The sequence below is a fragment of the Mustela lutreola genome, chromosome 12 (genome assembly GCF_030435805.1).
Source record: "Mustela lutreola isolate mMusLut2 chromosome 12, mMusLut2.pri, whole genome shotgun sequence".
NCBI classification, from domain to species: Eukaryota; Metazoa; Chordata; class Mammalia; order Carnivora; family Mustelidae; genus Mustela; species Mustela lutreola.
In genome coordinates, this window is record NC_081301.1 from 10,420,309 (window position 1) to 10,435,803 (window position 15,495).

General features: G+C 49.2%; 1 protein-coding gene across 1 annotated transcript in view; it reads left to right on the top strand.

Annotated features, from left to right (window-relative positions):
- Positions 1-15,154, top strand: part of PSMB7 (proteasome 20S subunit beta 7) — a 64,500-nt gene extending 49,346 nt beyond the window's left edge. Inside the window, exons 7-8 of the mRNA XM_059143013.1 lie at positions 11,852-12,003; positions 14,870-15,154. Coding sequence (XP_058998996.1) covers positions 11,852-12,003; positions 14,870-14,981 — 264 coding nt within the window. The 3' untranslated portion in view covers positions 14,982-15,154. The remainder of the gene's footprint in view (positions 1-11,851; positions 12,004-14,869) is intronic.
- Positions 15,155-15,495: the final 341 nt, after the last annotated feature.

Here is a 15,495-nt window from a genome sequence, read left to right on the forward strand (position 1 = left end):
AGATGAGGCCGAGCCTAGCATCCCTGTCCCTGTGTGTGAATATTTAGTGTAGAAAGCTGCCACGTTCCATTAGAGGTGGTTGTGTTTCGGCAGTGGGTGCAGGAGCTGTGTAGACTTTTCAAATGTCCTTTGAGATTTCCGTTGCAGTGTAATTGGGAGATGCTGGTACTTAGTGTGGTGTGCATGGCGGGATGTGAGCTTACCTGCTGTAATGAGACCCCAGCAGCATACCTCGGGAAGGGAGTTAAAGTTTTAACCTTAACAGATAATGTTACTTGTGGGTTTCTGTGAGGTAATTTATACTACTCTTCCCTAACCCTGAAACGGTACAGGAACAAAAATAAGAAAATGATATGAAGTTGTGCTAAGTTGATATTTTAAAATTCCACCCAGTCGTACAGATTTTGGAAACTGTCTTCAGCAGCCAGTGCCCAGAGCGCAGTCACACCTGGAATCGTTGTCACCCAGTCGTCATGTCGGAGTCTAGTTTTTCTGAACTTGGAGCTGTGATGATAACAGGAGATTGAAAAGATCCAAGGGAACATTAACTTTGATTCCTTGACAAATACATTGGTTTCTTTTAACTCTGATAAATTGAATTGGGGTGACAGCGAAAACAGGGCATGAAGGAAAGTGCATGTGGGGGCTTTGAAGAGGTCTGGGTACGAAGATTGATTTTTGTCTCTGATGTAACCCCTGAAACCCCGGTTTATAAAACCTAAACCTCATTCGCGACGTGGGCTTAAGTCAGTACTTGAGGGGATTGTTAGTAAATTGCACTCAGGCTCAACAGAAGTTTCTTCTCTTATTCTCTGACTACTTCTTGCCCCAGAATGTCAGAAGAAAATGAAAATGCTCTTGCCGTTCTTGGTCTGTTCTGGTTAAGATTTACAATCAACAGATGGCCTGATGGGAAAATTCAGTTAAATGATAATCTTTTTTTATTGATAATACAGGGTAGTCAAGAAACAACTTGACTCATTCTGTTTGCTGAGAGGTTTTATCCGTGGATTGTAGGGAAATGGAAACATTTAAAATGTAGGGCTGATGCAGTGAATTAATAGGCTGTTGGTTTGGGGTTTGATGAGTGTACATTCTGTATTAGGGAGATTCATCAGGACGCTCTTAGTTTTACCTAATGTTAACAAGCATGACGAATTGATGGAATGATTGAGTAGCATTATTAAGCAGTGTATTTGCAACTTTGAAGAATTTTCTAGGTCAGCTACTTTAAATAGGCAAACTCAAGCTTGGGTTTGTCAGTTACACCTAAGGAGTTTACAAGCATCGTTAGTGATTTTGGAACTAGTTGTATGGAGGTTCTGTCGTCTTGAGTGAAAAAACAACAACAAAGAAAAACAAACAAACAAACAAAAAACCCAGGGGCTTGTGAGTCAGACAGAACTCTGCAGAATTTCAGACTTTACGGTTGCCTGGGTTAGTCATTTTCCCTCTCTGAGCCTCTGTTTCCTGGATTTGTAAAATGGACATACGTGTCATCCCTACCTTAAAGGGTTATTTGGAATAGTGAGTGGACGAAGTGGAAGAATGTACTAGGCACAGGGCCTGCATGCGGTAATGTAAGTTCTTTTTCTGCCTTATTTTTTTTCTGCCTTATTGTAGGATATAATTTCTAATGAAACATAATAAGTGAAAATGTGCCACTTAGTACGGTTCTTATTGGCGTAGCAGTAAATTCCGTATGGAGCGTGTTCATGTGTTTTATGGCATCATTGTGAATTTCAGTTTTAGTACAGGGGCTATTCTCATCATTGATTTGCTTTGAATTGGGGTTTGATAAAACAGTACTGAGTTATGATCAGTTGCCCCTTGTGTTGGTAGTTCTGCAGGAGCTAGCCTTTTGGTAACGGTGTTTGTGAACGTGAGAGAAAGGGGAGGATCGGATCAGGTTAGCACCCAGCATGGATTTCCTGCATGCCGGCGCGGTGCTGGCGGTGTCTGCGGTGCAGAGAGTGCTCCGTTTTATCCTCACAGCCCACCCCGGTGCTACGTGGTTCAGGCCTCCTCTGCAGGTGAGGACATTGGGACTTAAAAATGTTGACTTTCCCACCGAGGTCACATAATTCCTAAGTAACAGGACTTGGCTCTCCTGCGTCTTCATTCTCTTCCATTCTTTGCCTCTGCTGCCTCCCTCCTCCCCCAGCCCCACCACTGCAGTCATATTGTGAATATATCCATCAGCTCCAGAAGTTTCTTTATGCCCCTTTGGGAGGCATCCCCATTCTTCCCAAGAACCTTCGATAACTGAGGGGGCATCTGATGGCTGTGTGTGTGCCTGGGATCCCAGGATGAGGTGATGAGCCAGGGGCCTCATGGAGAAGAGTCTGACTCGGTAGCACCTCAGGATCTTTACTCCCCCGCCCCCTCCCCCCCATCTGCTCTCTGCTTGTCTGTTTTACTTAGGTTTGTTCATTTCTACTTTCTCGTAACTTTACTTTGCAATGGCCAAACCCTCATGACCACAATTTCCCCACAGAACTTCCTTACGTTCTTTTGGCTCCTGCCCCATAGTTAATCAGCCCCTTACACTCTTTCTACTGTATTCCAGAGGCCAGCCAGGCATAGGCTGCGAGCCCTTGCCACCAGTGAAATGGCATTTACAAGTTGGCAGATGTGTTCCCACCCCCACCCCCAACCCCACCAAACAGCAGCTTCCACTGGCTCTTCCTTTATCTTGTCTCTTTTTGGTGACACCCATTAGAGTGCCTACCACAGAAGCTTACCAGTGTCTAGAATATATAATTAGGTTAATCATTGTCTCCTATCAACCTGCCAGAAGAACAGCCACCAGGAAGTTATAAAAGGCCTTTCTGTGATGGCTGAGTTTGTTGAGAATTGGGTCAGTGCCCAGGACCGATGCTGGACGTCCAGGCGGCACCCGCCGCCCCCTTCTGCTTTCCCGCCTGACCCTCACTTTCACTGGTCTCCCAGCCCTCTTGATGGTCCTCCTGCCTGCCCCTGCCGGCCCACCACCGCCTCACTGGGAGCATTCCTATCCCTTGCTCTCCTCTTGTCTGCCTTTGGCCTTTCTTCCTCTCCTGCCTCCAGGTTACAGGTTCATAAAACACAAATCTAACTACGTCATTCGCCAGCTTGAAATTCTCCACTTCCTACCACCGCTTTGCTTGCAGGGCCGGTTCCTTGTATGGCCCACGAGGTTCTCTGATATTCAGCCACGCCTTACTCCTTCCCACGGTTTTCCTTCTTCCATCACATCTGCCCCTTGGCTTGGCAACCATTTATTTGTATGTCAGGATTCAGCCTCGTCTTTGTCACCTGCGCCCTGTGAGACCTCTGTACCCCTCTATAGTTCCGGCATCAGGCCTGGTTCCCTTTTTTTTTTTTTTTTTTAAGATTTATTTATTTATTTGATAGACAGGGATCACAAGTAGGTGGAAAGGCAGGCAGAGAGAGAGGAGGAAGCAGGTTCCTTGCTAAGCAGAGAGCCCGATGTGCGGCTCAATCCCAGGACCCTGAGGTCATGACCTGAGCCGAAGGCAGAGGCTTTAACCCACTGAGCCACCCAGGCGCCTCAGGCCTGATTCTTAAGACCTCTTACCACACTGTAGTGAGCTTTTCTTCCTGTTTCTCTTCTGGACTCCACACTCTTCGGGGCAAGGTCTTTGTCTGTTCGGACCTTATGCGCAGTGTTCAGTGGTGTCTGCGGAGCACGTTAGGAGCAGAGCATTAGGACAGGTTTGCTGAACTCAGCTGAACTGTACATTTTTTTCAGGGGTTTTATATCATGTGAAACTTGCTTCATAGGGGGTCTTTAAACTTCGTCAAACAAAGGTGCTCTGTACTTTCATGGATCTCCTTCTAGGTCTTTCTAATCCTTGTGAGGCTGTAGAAGCAGGATTGTGCAGTGTAACCCAGTCCCCACAGTAACCTTCCCACATGTGCCCTGTCCCCTGCGCTGCTGTCCGTCCTCCAGATGTGAGTGTGGCTCTTGTTTGTCTCTGAGTGACCCAGGGAACACATTCACTTCATTTCCCCTCTGTTTTCATCACCAGGAATTTATTGGCAGAGTTATCACTGACCGCTGGGGAGAGAGCGAGATTATGAAGATCTTATTACCACCCGGGGCGGCTTGGTTTCCATTTGGAGGATAGTTGAGCATATTTCTTACTCTTCCTTTAAACCTAGTCTTGTTTTTTTCTCTGATTATATTTGATTCACTGCAGCCTTGGAAATATATATTCGTGTACACATACGCTACGAACGCTGATTTCTTCTTCTTGCAGAAAGCAATATGTTCCTGTCTCTCTTGGTCCTCTTCCCTCTGGAAGCTTAGGTGTTTTTCCTTCCATTCGGTGCATCCAGCAGGACCGCTTGCCCACCACCAGTTTTTCCTGGGGCCGGGTACGAAGGTGGGCTTCAGTGAGGCAAGGCCCTACCCCGGCACTGATCCCCCAGTCCCACTCAGACCCAGCCCTGCGCCCTCTGTGCAGCAGCCAGCCGTTCCAGAGCCTCAGTTTCCTCGGCTCACAGGCGGTGAGGAGGATTAAGTCGGCACAGACCCAGCGGAGCTGGTTGGGTGTCCCCTGTTCTTCACACCCTGGCCTCTTGCCTTCTGCCATAGAATTTGCTCATAATTCTGTTTGTAAAGTCCATGTGTCAGGGACATTCCTGTCCCCTTACTCCTCCTAACAGCCCCTGGACAGAGGCGTGGTCCCCCTTCTTCAGCGGGCAGCCTGGGACTCCTGGAGCTCAGCGCCGTGTCCGTCAGTGGCCCAGCTGGGCTGCTCTTTTCTTTTTCTGTGGCGGCTGTTTCTGGCTCATTGCAGCTCCGTAGCTTCAGAGGTCTGCTGTCCTGCCCTGGGTTGTGATCAGGCTTTCGTATCCTTCTGTGATCTGTGATCTGGCACGGGCCGGCTTGGCAGTGGTGTGGCTGGCAGTTCCTTGAATGTGAACGCCCTCTCCCATCCCTGCTGAAAAGCCCTCGGCTTGCTCCTGCGCGCACAGCACGTTTGCCCCTCCTTACTCCCATCACCCACATCCGAGGTGCCAGAAGCTGTCGGGGGGGCAGTGTGTGGAAGTGGCAGTGCCCTCTGGACCTTAAAGACACAGTCCCTGCCTCACTCGCCACTCTGGGCACACGCAGCACCAGCTGTGCCTCGGTTACACCGAACAGTTCGGGGCGTTCTCGCGAGCAGCTGTGTTTGCCCACACAGCTCAGGCCAAAACCAAAAGTCAGACACCTTTGCTTTTGTCACACAGCCCTGTCTGAAAAAATACTAAATTAACCTTTTCCACTGTAAAATATGTCGCCACACATGGGATACATCATGTCTGTTACAGAGTGCAGGAAGCAGTCTGCTTGTGGGGGGACTGTTTTAAACACTTTTTTGAGCTCTTTAAATTTTATTCAACCATCAGCCACGAATGAGTCCTTCAGGCCGCATCGGTAGCATAGGCAGAACCTCAGCGTGTCCACAGGCCACTACGGGACACTGTGTTTAAACCTCTTCCTCGCGGTGTTTACCGGTCTTGGAGCGCTCTTGGTCTCTGGTCCCCAGCTGGAGCTGGCGCACTTTCGGAACTCCCCCTTCGGTATGCTACCGTCTTGTAACTCATTTCACCTTCCGGTTGGGCAGAACTGGGAATACATTCGAAGATGGTGGTTCATGTTTTCATTTGTTGACATCCACGCCAGGCCCTGTGCTTGCTGCCTGGGGTACAGAACGGAGATGCGATAGTTTGGGTCCTCGTGTTAGAGCCCAGACTCTTCGTCACACCCAGACTTCTAGTCTGCTCTGCTGCAGCTCATCGGAGCAATACCGTTTTTTTACTATTTTACATCAAAGTAACTAAAGACAATGCAGGTTTTCCAAGATGAATTTGGACTGCTGCTGTTCTCATTGGCTAAAATTTTTAGTTTAGTTTTTTTTTTTTTTTTTTAACTTTATTTATTTGACAGAGATCACAAGTAGGCAGAGAGGCAGGCAGAGAGAGGGAGGGGGAAGCAGGCTCCCTGCTGAGCAGAGAGCCCGATGCGGGGCTCGATCTCAGGACCCTGAGATCATGACCTGAGCCGAAGGCAGAGGCTTTAACCCACTGAGCCACCCAGGTGCCCCTAAAATTTTTAGTTTTTAGTAAAGGAGCAAACTGTTGTGAAATAAATGGTCCTTGCAGATTTTGTAGCGACTAAAAAAACTGATGGGAGCTGTGAGAGGGTCCAGCTGCGATGCTGCCCCATGTCTCATTCCCTGGAGCGGACGGAGGAGAGCCAGTGGCCCCGACTCCCGGCATGATGGTGGGACACACGGCACAGGGCCGCGTCTGCAGGGCCCCAGAGGACAGCAGAGCCAGGGAAGCTCTGTCCTTCATGACAAAGGCTGTTTCTTCTGTTTTCAGCTCCTTTAATGTCAGCCCCTCAGCTACCGAAATGGGCTATATTTTCCAGCAAATAACCCATTTTATTATTATTTTTAATTTCTTTAAAAAATTTTAGGTACAAGTCAGTTGTTTTAAACGACTCACCATACACACTTACTTTCACATTCCAAAGCTGTTTCTAAAATAGTGTTAGGTTTTCCAGCACATATTTGATGTTTCGCCGGCTCCTACTATAAGTAAAATGCTGTTCCGAATGCATAAGTGAATGTGGTGGAACGTAAGGCTTTATTTAAAGAGCATTAATTCGATGCTGAACTGTCCAGAGTGCCCATTGGCTGGGGCACCAACATTTTACTCTGGTGGCATTCCGCATCTAAAAATCACTTAAGTGAGAAGAGAAATTCGATTGTAGCTGTAGACAAGAATAATGTGGAAAAGTTTCTTTGCAGTACTATTTTGGACCTGCACCATAGTGGCTGCCGAGGTAATCTATCAGTTTGTGAGTGTCTACAAAATGCAACTCTCTAGATAACAGGTTTAAAGTAAAGATTTAATACAGTCTCCATCTCCTATGATGTTGCAGTGACAGTTTAAAACTCATTCTCTAAATCTCAGCAGACTTTATAGCTAGCAGTGGGCCAATATAAAGTTTAATAGCATTACAACACATAAATCATCTTTTAAAGATGCTACTAGTAGCTCCAATATTAAATGCAGACAATCGCCTGTGTTATAAATAATTTATCAAACACCGTTTCAGATTAGCCTTCCATGCTGAGTTATTTATTTTAGCCTTTTCTGTACGATTCCTAAGGCACTTTTTGAAAGATCCATTACTGGTCAGTTTAATGAACTTGGGGGTCTGTTTTGTCCCCTCAAGCACTCGGGTACAGCTGTGGTGACCATTACATGGCCGACGTGGACCTCTTTGTGCCTTTTACAAGTGCTGCCCATTTGTCATGTGGCGGTAAATGGAGCTGCACATTGGAGTCCGGGGACACATTGCGCGATGCGGTGATGGAGACAAACAGATAGCTCTATAAAGTGCTGCTTGTCACAGCTGACTTGTACTACACTACATCACTCTTATTGTAATCTCATTTAAGAAGCAGGGGCGGCCCGGGGGACTGATATTCCCAGTTAGTTTGGTCGTTGTAGCCGTAAAGCAGGAAGTGCTCCTTTTATTTTCTCTGAACTTTGAGGGAGTGCGCCTTCTGCTTGGATTAATTGTTAGAGGAACTTCTTCACAGAACTGTGTGCAGATCTGTCAGCAGGTTTGTTTGGACCTTCCTCTCCTGGCCTGGCGTTTGGTTCGGGCAGTCACTGCTCGAGGTAAATTTGGTCTCCGTGCTTCCAGGAGCCCTCTGGCTTGCTTGCTTAAGTAAGTTATGTTTTATTATGCAACAGCTATGTGTCAGACACTATAATAGGTGCTTTCTATACCTTATTTCTAATTTTTGCATTAGTCCTTTGGTAAATCCGAATGTATTGTCCCTATACTTACTATAAGGGAGGACAGTGAATTCGGAGAGGTGAAGTGACTTGCCCAAGGTTGCACAGCAGTAAGTAGCAAATGGGATTCAGACCCAGTCTGCCTCCGCATCTGCCGGATTAACTTTTAATCACCAGGTAGTGATATTTTGGCTGAGTGTCTCAAAGTAAGAGGAAGCAGCCATTGGGCCAGAGGGCCATTTTTTCTGGTAGCCAAGATGAGTCCTGCTGGTCTGTGTGCACACCGAATCCAAGTTCCCTTGTGACTCACAGCGTAAATCCGTGAACAGCTGGTGAGGGGGGTAGGGGGATGCGGCCGGCCTGGCAGTGGGCAACAGCATGGCACCGGGGTCTGCTCAGCTGGGGCCACAGGCTCTGCAGGGCCCTCGTCAGAGCCCCTTGGTAGCAGCTGTCCCTGGGCAGATGCTGCTCAGAACTCCGGTTACCCTGCAGCTTCCAGAAAAGGAAGTGCGATTTCCCTGGGAAGAAGGAATCCTAAAGGAAGGAACAGTGCTTCCTGCATTTATTGTGGGCCAGAGACAGATAAAAATGTGGTGTTTTCCCCACCTCTTGCTTTCAGTTGGTGGTTCGTTCTTGATGGTTTTCTCAAATATTTGGTAGAACATATTAAAGACAAGAGTTGTTTAATTGTGAAACTCCACTATAAAGAAAACAGTATGAATATGCCCAGTAGCATATTTGCATATGTGTCTAGAATTCTGCGTCTGGAAATACGGTGGTAAAAGACAGTGACATACAAAGTGTTTCCTGGAACATAGTGGGTATCTCTAAATATTTGTTAAAGACATTAACTGTGTAAGTAATGGGTAGACAATAGAGCCTTGGTAAATTTTCACCCTGTTTGCCTTTTGAGGATTTTTGCTAGGGGTGGGGTACATGTGAAATAAGACACAGGTTTTTTTTGTTTTTTTTTAAAGGTTTGTTTATTTGAGAGAGTGCGCATGCGCTAGTGGGGGTGGAGCAGAGGGAAAGGGAGAGAGCATCTTAGGTAGACTCCCTGCTGAGTGCGAGACCTGAGGCAGGGCTTAATATCATGACCTGAGCAGAAATCGAGTTGGATGCTTAACAGACTGAACCACCCTAGTGCCCCAAGACATGGGTTTCTAATATTGATCTCTGCTGTACTGCATTGTAGAAATGTTTAAGTGGTGTTTGTGGGCAGTTTGGGAAAACGTAGTGCTCCCCACCTCTGTTACGGAAATGACAGTTGGAGCAACTGCCTGTTGGCCCAAAGACTACTTGACAACCACCATCCACTTTGCCGGGGTTCTGAAGATCCTGTGTGATTGAGGAGTGACATACCCTCAATCAGGCAACTGCTGTCCACTGTCCCCAACTCACTAAGGAGCCCCCAGCTGAGACAGGTTGCTTGTGAGCTGGTAGGGTGCTGTGGCATTCTGGCTATGGAGCCCCATGGACCTGTTTTAACTGTTCACTAGCTTGGTGACCTTGGGCAAGTCATACACTCTCTCAGCTGTAGTTTTCTGACAGTATTATCTTAAGAAGATGGTTGAGGACAGAGGTAAAAATTATGATCATTCATATGTCTAACTCGGTACTTGGCATATTATGGTAGGTGGTCATTAAGGTTTATTCCATTTCATAATATTTAGTCCTGTGCATATTAGATGAGGGTAGGACTGGAAAAAAGACCAGAGACTTGTGAGATTTTTTTTCCTTAAGGAATCGGTGGAGAGGAAAGGAATTTAAATGTGTATTTTCCCAATTTTTAAAAGCCTTTTATACTTAAATAACAGCACATAATAATTTTATGAATAAATCAAGCTATACATAATGCTTTTTGCACATTTTTAATTTTTATAAGTTCTTCTATTCACATTGTGGAATATTTGCAAAATAGAGGACGAGTCGCCTGTGATCTGTGCACTGTTCGCATTCTGGTATCTGTGTGCCCAGCTTCACTGACAGACATTAGATGCGCATGCCTGATATCACGTGTCTATCTCTGTGTCCTCGGAGTCTTCCCCCATCCCCAAACATAGAATGACTTGGGAAATTTAAATCTGCAGTCCCGAGTGCAGCCGGCAGGGTTGGTGACATCCACTGGGTACAGTCGGCTGGCTCAAAGCACTAATGGCAGAGATGAGAAAAGCAGTGATATCAAAGCAGAGAAAATCATGGAACAGAGAAGAGAAGGGAAGAGGAGAGAGGGTAGGTGAGGAGCGCGGGAATAAGGAAGGTGTCCCTACACATGTGCAAATCCAGAATCTTTTAAGAGAAACAGTTTGGAACGAGGCCGTGTTCGTTGAATTACGGTTGGGTTTTGCTGTCTGTATGGTAGCCGCCATCTCTAAGATGGTTTCTTTGGTATCCCCTTCATGGGCTTTTGGCCTCTTGGGAGCCCTAGGAGAGAATCCCTGATTGGAGGATCCTGTTTGAATGAATTCTCACGGGGCTGTATATGCACAAGAGAATAATGGGCTCCGCTGGCCCAATATTAGGGGCCCCTCAGGAAGTGAAAAAACCTGGTAGGATAAAGATCAGAATAACCCCGAGCTCCTACTGCTGGGTTGCTGAGGATCCCACTTCCAGCAGAGCCTTCTCAATCCTTCTCCGAGTCTGTAGAGGGCGCTCATGTCACTGGAATCCCACTTCCTGGCTTAGGGCAGGCTGAGGAGTAGGAACCCTGAGAGGCTCAGATCTCACAACAGGAAGTCAGCAAATCTGCCCTTTGATGATGCAGGCTGGACTTTGAGGCAGGCAGGCCTGTTTCTCAAAGAGCGGCACTTCGATGAACTCTTTGGTTCAGGTTGCATGCTTGTGGGCTTTACAGGGCTGGCGAATGGGGAAGGGGCAGCACAAGTTAGAGTCTCTTCCTTGGGAGAATGGTTCATCTTTTTCCTTTTTGCCTACAGAGCTTGTACTGCGTGATCCCCAGGTCCCCACCTCGCGGCTTCCACTACTAGCCTTCGGTGTTACTGGCCTGCTTTGTGCATTCCTGGTGCATGGCTTGTCTTGCAGAGCCCTCCCTGGAGCCTTGCTGAGGCAGCTGGTGTTTCCACAGCTCCGTCTCAGTTATCCATTAGCCCTTAGCACACAGCACTGTAGCTACTTGTGGCTGATACCTGCCCCCTGCACGCTAAACCCCCACAGGGCAGGGACCTTGCGGCCTCATCCGTCTCTGCAGCTCTGCCTCCTAGCCTAGGACCCGAGATCTGAAAGGCCTTCTTGAATCTGAAATGAGTTAATCCGCCTTTTTACAAGTAACTGTTGGTGACTTAGACTTGCTCCTAAAAGAAGTAGAAGAGAGAATGATTCAAAGAAAGGAATCACTTTAAGTGAAAGAAAGCAATAAATTCTCTTGGACAAGAGGCCCCACCCTTGGCTTTGCCACCATTTTGCTAGAACTATAATGTTTTGGTTTTAGTTTTCCCCCTTGATAGTGACTTCTTCATTAGGTTACCTGAAAGCTGGTTCCAACTGTTATGGAACATTTTTGATCAGGGGTTAGCAGACTGCAACCCATGGGCCAGCTCTGGCTCTCCGAGGCTTTTTTGGCACACAACCACACACGTTTGTTTATACATTGTCTTACGGCTGTCTTGTGCTACTGTGGCTGAGTTGAGTAGTAATGACAGAGACAGTATATCTACAAAACCCAAAATATTTAGTACCTGGCCCTTTACAAGAAAAGTTTACTGGTCCCTGTTTTAGATGATAAATGGCTCTGTCAGCCCAGAGTCCTCAGTCATGCAGTGATTATCTGATGTGAAGTGGCATTTTGAAGAGGTGCATGTGTAAAGGGTTCAAAAGACCTGATTTCTGTACTTACTAGCCAAGGAACCTTCGGCAGGTCATTCTGGTACTCGGAGACCTTTCCTTCATCTATAAAACGGGCACTGAAAATGTCCACCTCACCAGGGATTCTGCACACTGCTCTTGAGGGCACTTTGTGGATGTCGGAGCAGCTCTTACAGCGACTGTGGCCATCCATGATCGGTGCCATTCTCTTGCTCAGGAGGAGGACGCCAAGAAGCTGGTGAGCGAGGCCATTGCAGCGGGCATCTTCAACGACTTGGGGTCTGGAAGTAACATTGATCTCTGCGTTATCAGCAAGAGCAAGCTGGACTTCCTGCGCCCGTACTCAGTGCCCAACAAGAAGGGGACCAGGTAAGTGGCCCGTGTCCCCCGACTCCTGCGACTACTTGTGGTCTCTCCATGGCACTTAGAGTTTTCTTGATTAGTAACTCCAGTGTCCCCGAGCCAGCCTGCCACACAGACCTTTGAGTCCTTAAGATTTGCTTTATGATTTGGGTAGCTGGCAGGTATAGAAGGGTGGTTTAACTTGTAAAATGTTGGTGGGAGAGGTAGAGCAGGGCCCAGTAGAGAGTCCTAGCCTGGGGGTTTGCCTGGAGAGGTTCGAGTCACCTGCTGTTCTTTCTCTAGTTCTTAAAGGGATCCCCTGAGTTCCTGTATGAAATTCCACGAGAAGCACTTTTCAGGGAAACCAGCCCACAGCTTTTCTCAGAGTGGCGGAGGAGTCGTAAACAGTTATAAACCATGGGTTAGGAGTCTTGCAAGTTAGCCTGGGGAGCTCCTCAGTGCCTCCTGCTCCCCAGGGAGCCAAGCCGGTCCCCCCGGGGACAGAACAGCAGGCCTGTATCTCAGCGGCTCGGCCCAGGCTCAGAGTGGGGGACAGGGTTCCAGCCGGTTTGCTGACTAGAACTGGAAGGTTTCTAGCCCTCGTGACTGGTCTCATCTGCAGTCTCGCATTGTTGTCCAGCTGTTTGGCCATCCTCTGGTTCCTGACCTCTTCCGCGGTCCTGACAGCTCAAGATGGGGTTCCTGAGCACTGTGGGCTTCACAGATTTGACCACTTCCTGGCAGCCCCGTAGCAAGGCCAGAGCGTAGCAGGCACGTTGCCTTAACTCTCACTGTGTATACACGAATTCCAAGTCGGGAGTAGTTCCAAGGAAAGAGCAGAACATTGAGAACCAGCACCGCGCTCAGCATTGTGGGAACTCCGTGTGCTCGCAGTAGGCTGTGGTAGCTCAGTAGCAAATTGCGTTCTGGCTCGGGCTGAGAAGAGGTCATTGCCCGGCATGGTGACTTGGGGCCCGTCAGTCTCCTAGTCTTGGAAATGACGGAGCTAGCTAGGTGAATGGCCCGTGGAGGACCTGGCCTTTGAGCTGGAAAGGAAACCACCTTCCAGGCCTGGGGCTGTGCTGGGGGAGCAGGCTCTGCCAAGCTCCCTGACGGCTTGGGTCCCCCATTATATGCAAGATGCTGCAGGAACTGAGAGTTCAGGCAGGGCGACATGGTTCCGCTCCATCCAGACAGAACAGCGTCCTGGGTGAGGAATCTGGAAGCCATGTTTGAGCCTCTGAAAGGAGTATTTGTGTAGGACAAGGAACCTGTGCTCAGCAGTGGCGCATCTTAATTCTTCAGGACATTGGCACTCACAACGTGTGAGTAAACCGACAAGAACAGACACAAAATGACCCCCTTGGTGAGTTGTAAAGATTCATTGAGCTGGTACGGAGGGGCTCACCCCGTGGCAGCTGTGCGCCCCCTGCCCTCTGGACAGAGCCACTTGCTGCTCAGGGCCTGGGCCCCACGGCAGCGCCGCACTCTGGAATCCCGCCGCCCTCTTTCCTACCAGTGGCTGACTGGTGGGCGCCGCCTGGGATAGCGGAGTTCCTTTCGCAGAGTGGGCAGTCAGGGGTTAGGGCAGAGATTCGGCCGGGCAGTTGTGGACCCAGCCCTGTAACTTCCTCTTGGCTGCTTTGCTGCCAGCCCGCTGCAGCCCTGCTTGGGGAGGCCCTGCCTGCCTGCCGATGCCAGGCACCCATGCCCCGGGGTGGTGAGGAGGCTCTCGTGTGTCGGAGCCTCCCATGGACATGGTGGTTCAGAGGAGTCAGGCACACAGGAGCCACAAGGGGCTCTTGCTCCAAGACCACAGGCTGCCGGGGGTCCATTCGGGGGAGCTGCATCTTTACGCCAGCAGGGGAGGGGCGAGGCACATCTCCGAAAAGGTGCTGCCGTCTGATCCTTGGAAGAGAGTGTGGTGGAGCCTGAGGTCCAGGCAGAAATGAGGCCAGCCGCCTGCTGCACGAGCTCCTGGGTTTCTGCAGAGCTCTGACGTCCGCTTCTTCCTGCTTCCTGCTCCCAGTTTGAGCACCAGTGCCCATCTGAGGGGATGGTTTTCAAGGAGCACGTGGTCACGGCATAGCCAGCAGCCTTCTGTTAGTCCGCGCCAGATTGACAGAAATAATGTCCCAGCTGGGGAAAGACCAGAGGAACAGTTGGATTTGTACTGCTGTTTGACGATACTGTAATTCCTGGCCCCAATGTGAGAATTAGCAGCTCAGATGTGGCTCTTACAGACTGACTGTGCTCGGAGAAACCGCTGTCGAGTCACCCCGAGAGAAGGCGTGGGGCGTGATGTGGTGGTGACCCACCGCGCTGCCACAGGGAACAGCTAACCCTTCTCGAGGCTCAGGAGTGTGGTCTAGAGGGACAAGTCCAGAGTCTGCGTCTGCCTGCGGGTCATTTTTATACTGTTCTCGCTTCCACATGTTTTTAGTGTTTAAGGTAACAATTAGGTCATCCTTGTTTCTACACAAGAGAAGGGTGATGACAGCCTAACAAAAGGGCCCGCTTCCTGCTGATACTGAAGGGTGCTTTGGGGGAGTTGAAGCTCAAAGGCAAATGGCCAGGTGCTTTCCAGCATCTTTTGAGGACGGTGAGGTGGAGAGGGAAATGTGAGGGCCCACTAAGTGCCGGGTGCTCTCTCTGAGCGCTTTTGGGGCACACATCTACTGGCATCCCTATTTTGTAGCCCTTGAGCACCGGGGAGAGTGAGCCTTGGGGCAGTGGAGGACCCCTCCGCCTGGGGTTCCAGAGCTGGGAAGCAGGAGGCCAGGCTCTGAGTCCAGTCCTGCTGCTGCTGTGCCTGAGTACTTGTCCCTCTCTCCAGGCCTCTGTTGGGCTCCTTGAGGGGATCCTGACTCTGCTTTTGATTCTCTCCCACCAGGTTCGGCCGGTACAGGTGTGAGAAAGGGACGACCGCGGTCCTCACTGAAAAAGTCACCAGCCTGGAAATCGAGGTGCTGGAAGAGACAGTTCAAACAATGGACACTTCCTGAATGGTGTCCAGGGAGAACCTGGGCTTTGAGCAGCACAGGAATCACCCTGATGGGCTGATCTGTGCTCTATGGGGGGGAGAGGGAGGGGCAGTGGAGGCTCCCCCGTAAGACCTTCATTTGGCGCAGTGTCTGCTGAACGAGACCCAATAAAAATGAAAACCGGATGGAATGGCTGAGGTCTGGAGGTTGCGTGGTTTTTTAGTCACTAAAGCTCATCAACCTGCCCCCCCCCCCCCCCCCCCCCCACTTTCAGGATAGGCTTGCCTCCCCCAGTGCCCGTCTGCGTTCACACAGGTCTAAGAGCAACAGGACCCTCCTCCCAAAAGCAGGTGAGGCCTCCTCTGTCGTGGAAGTCACAGGAACCTTTCTGCCCATCCTTGTGCAAACTTCTCTTTGTTCGGGGTGGTCCCAGGTTTTCTTGTTTTGTTTTGCTTTATTTAGAGTGAGGGCAGCACAGCCTTTTAAATTAGCAGCCAAGTAGGAAAAAAGTAGAGACATCAGTTCTAAGTACCAA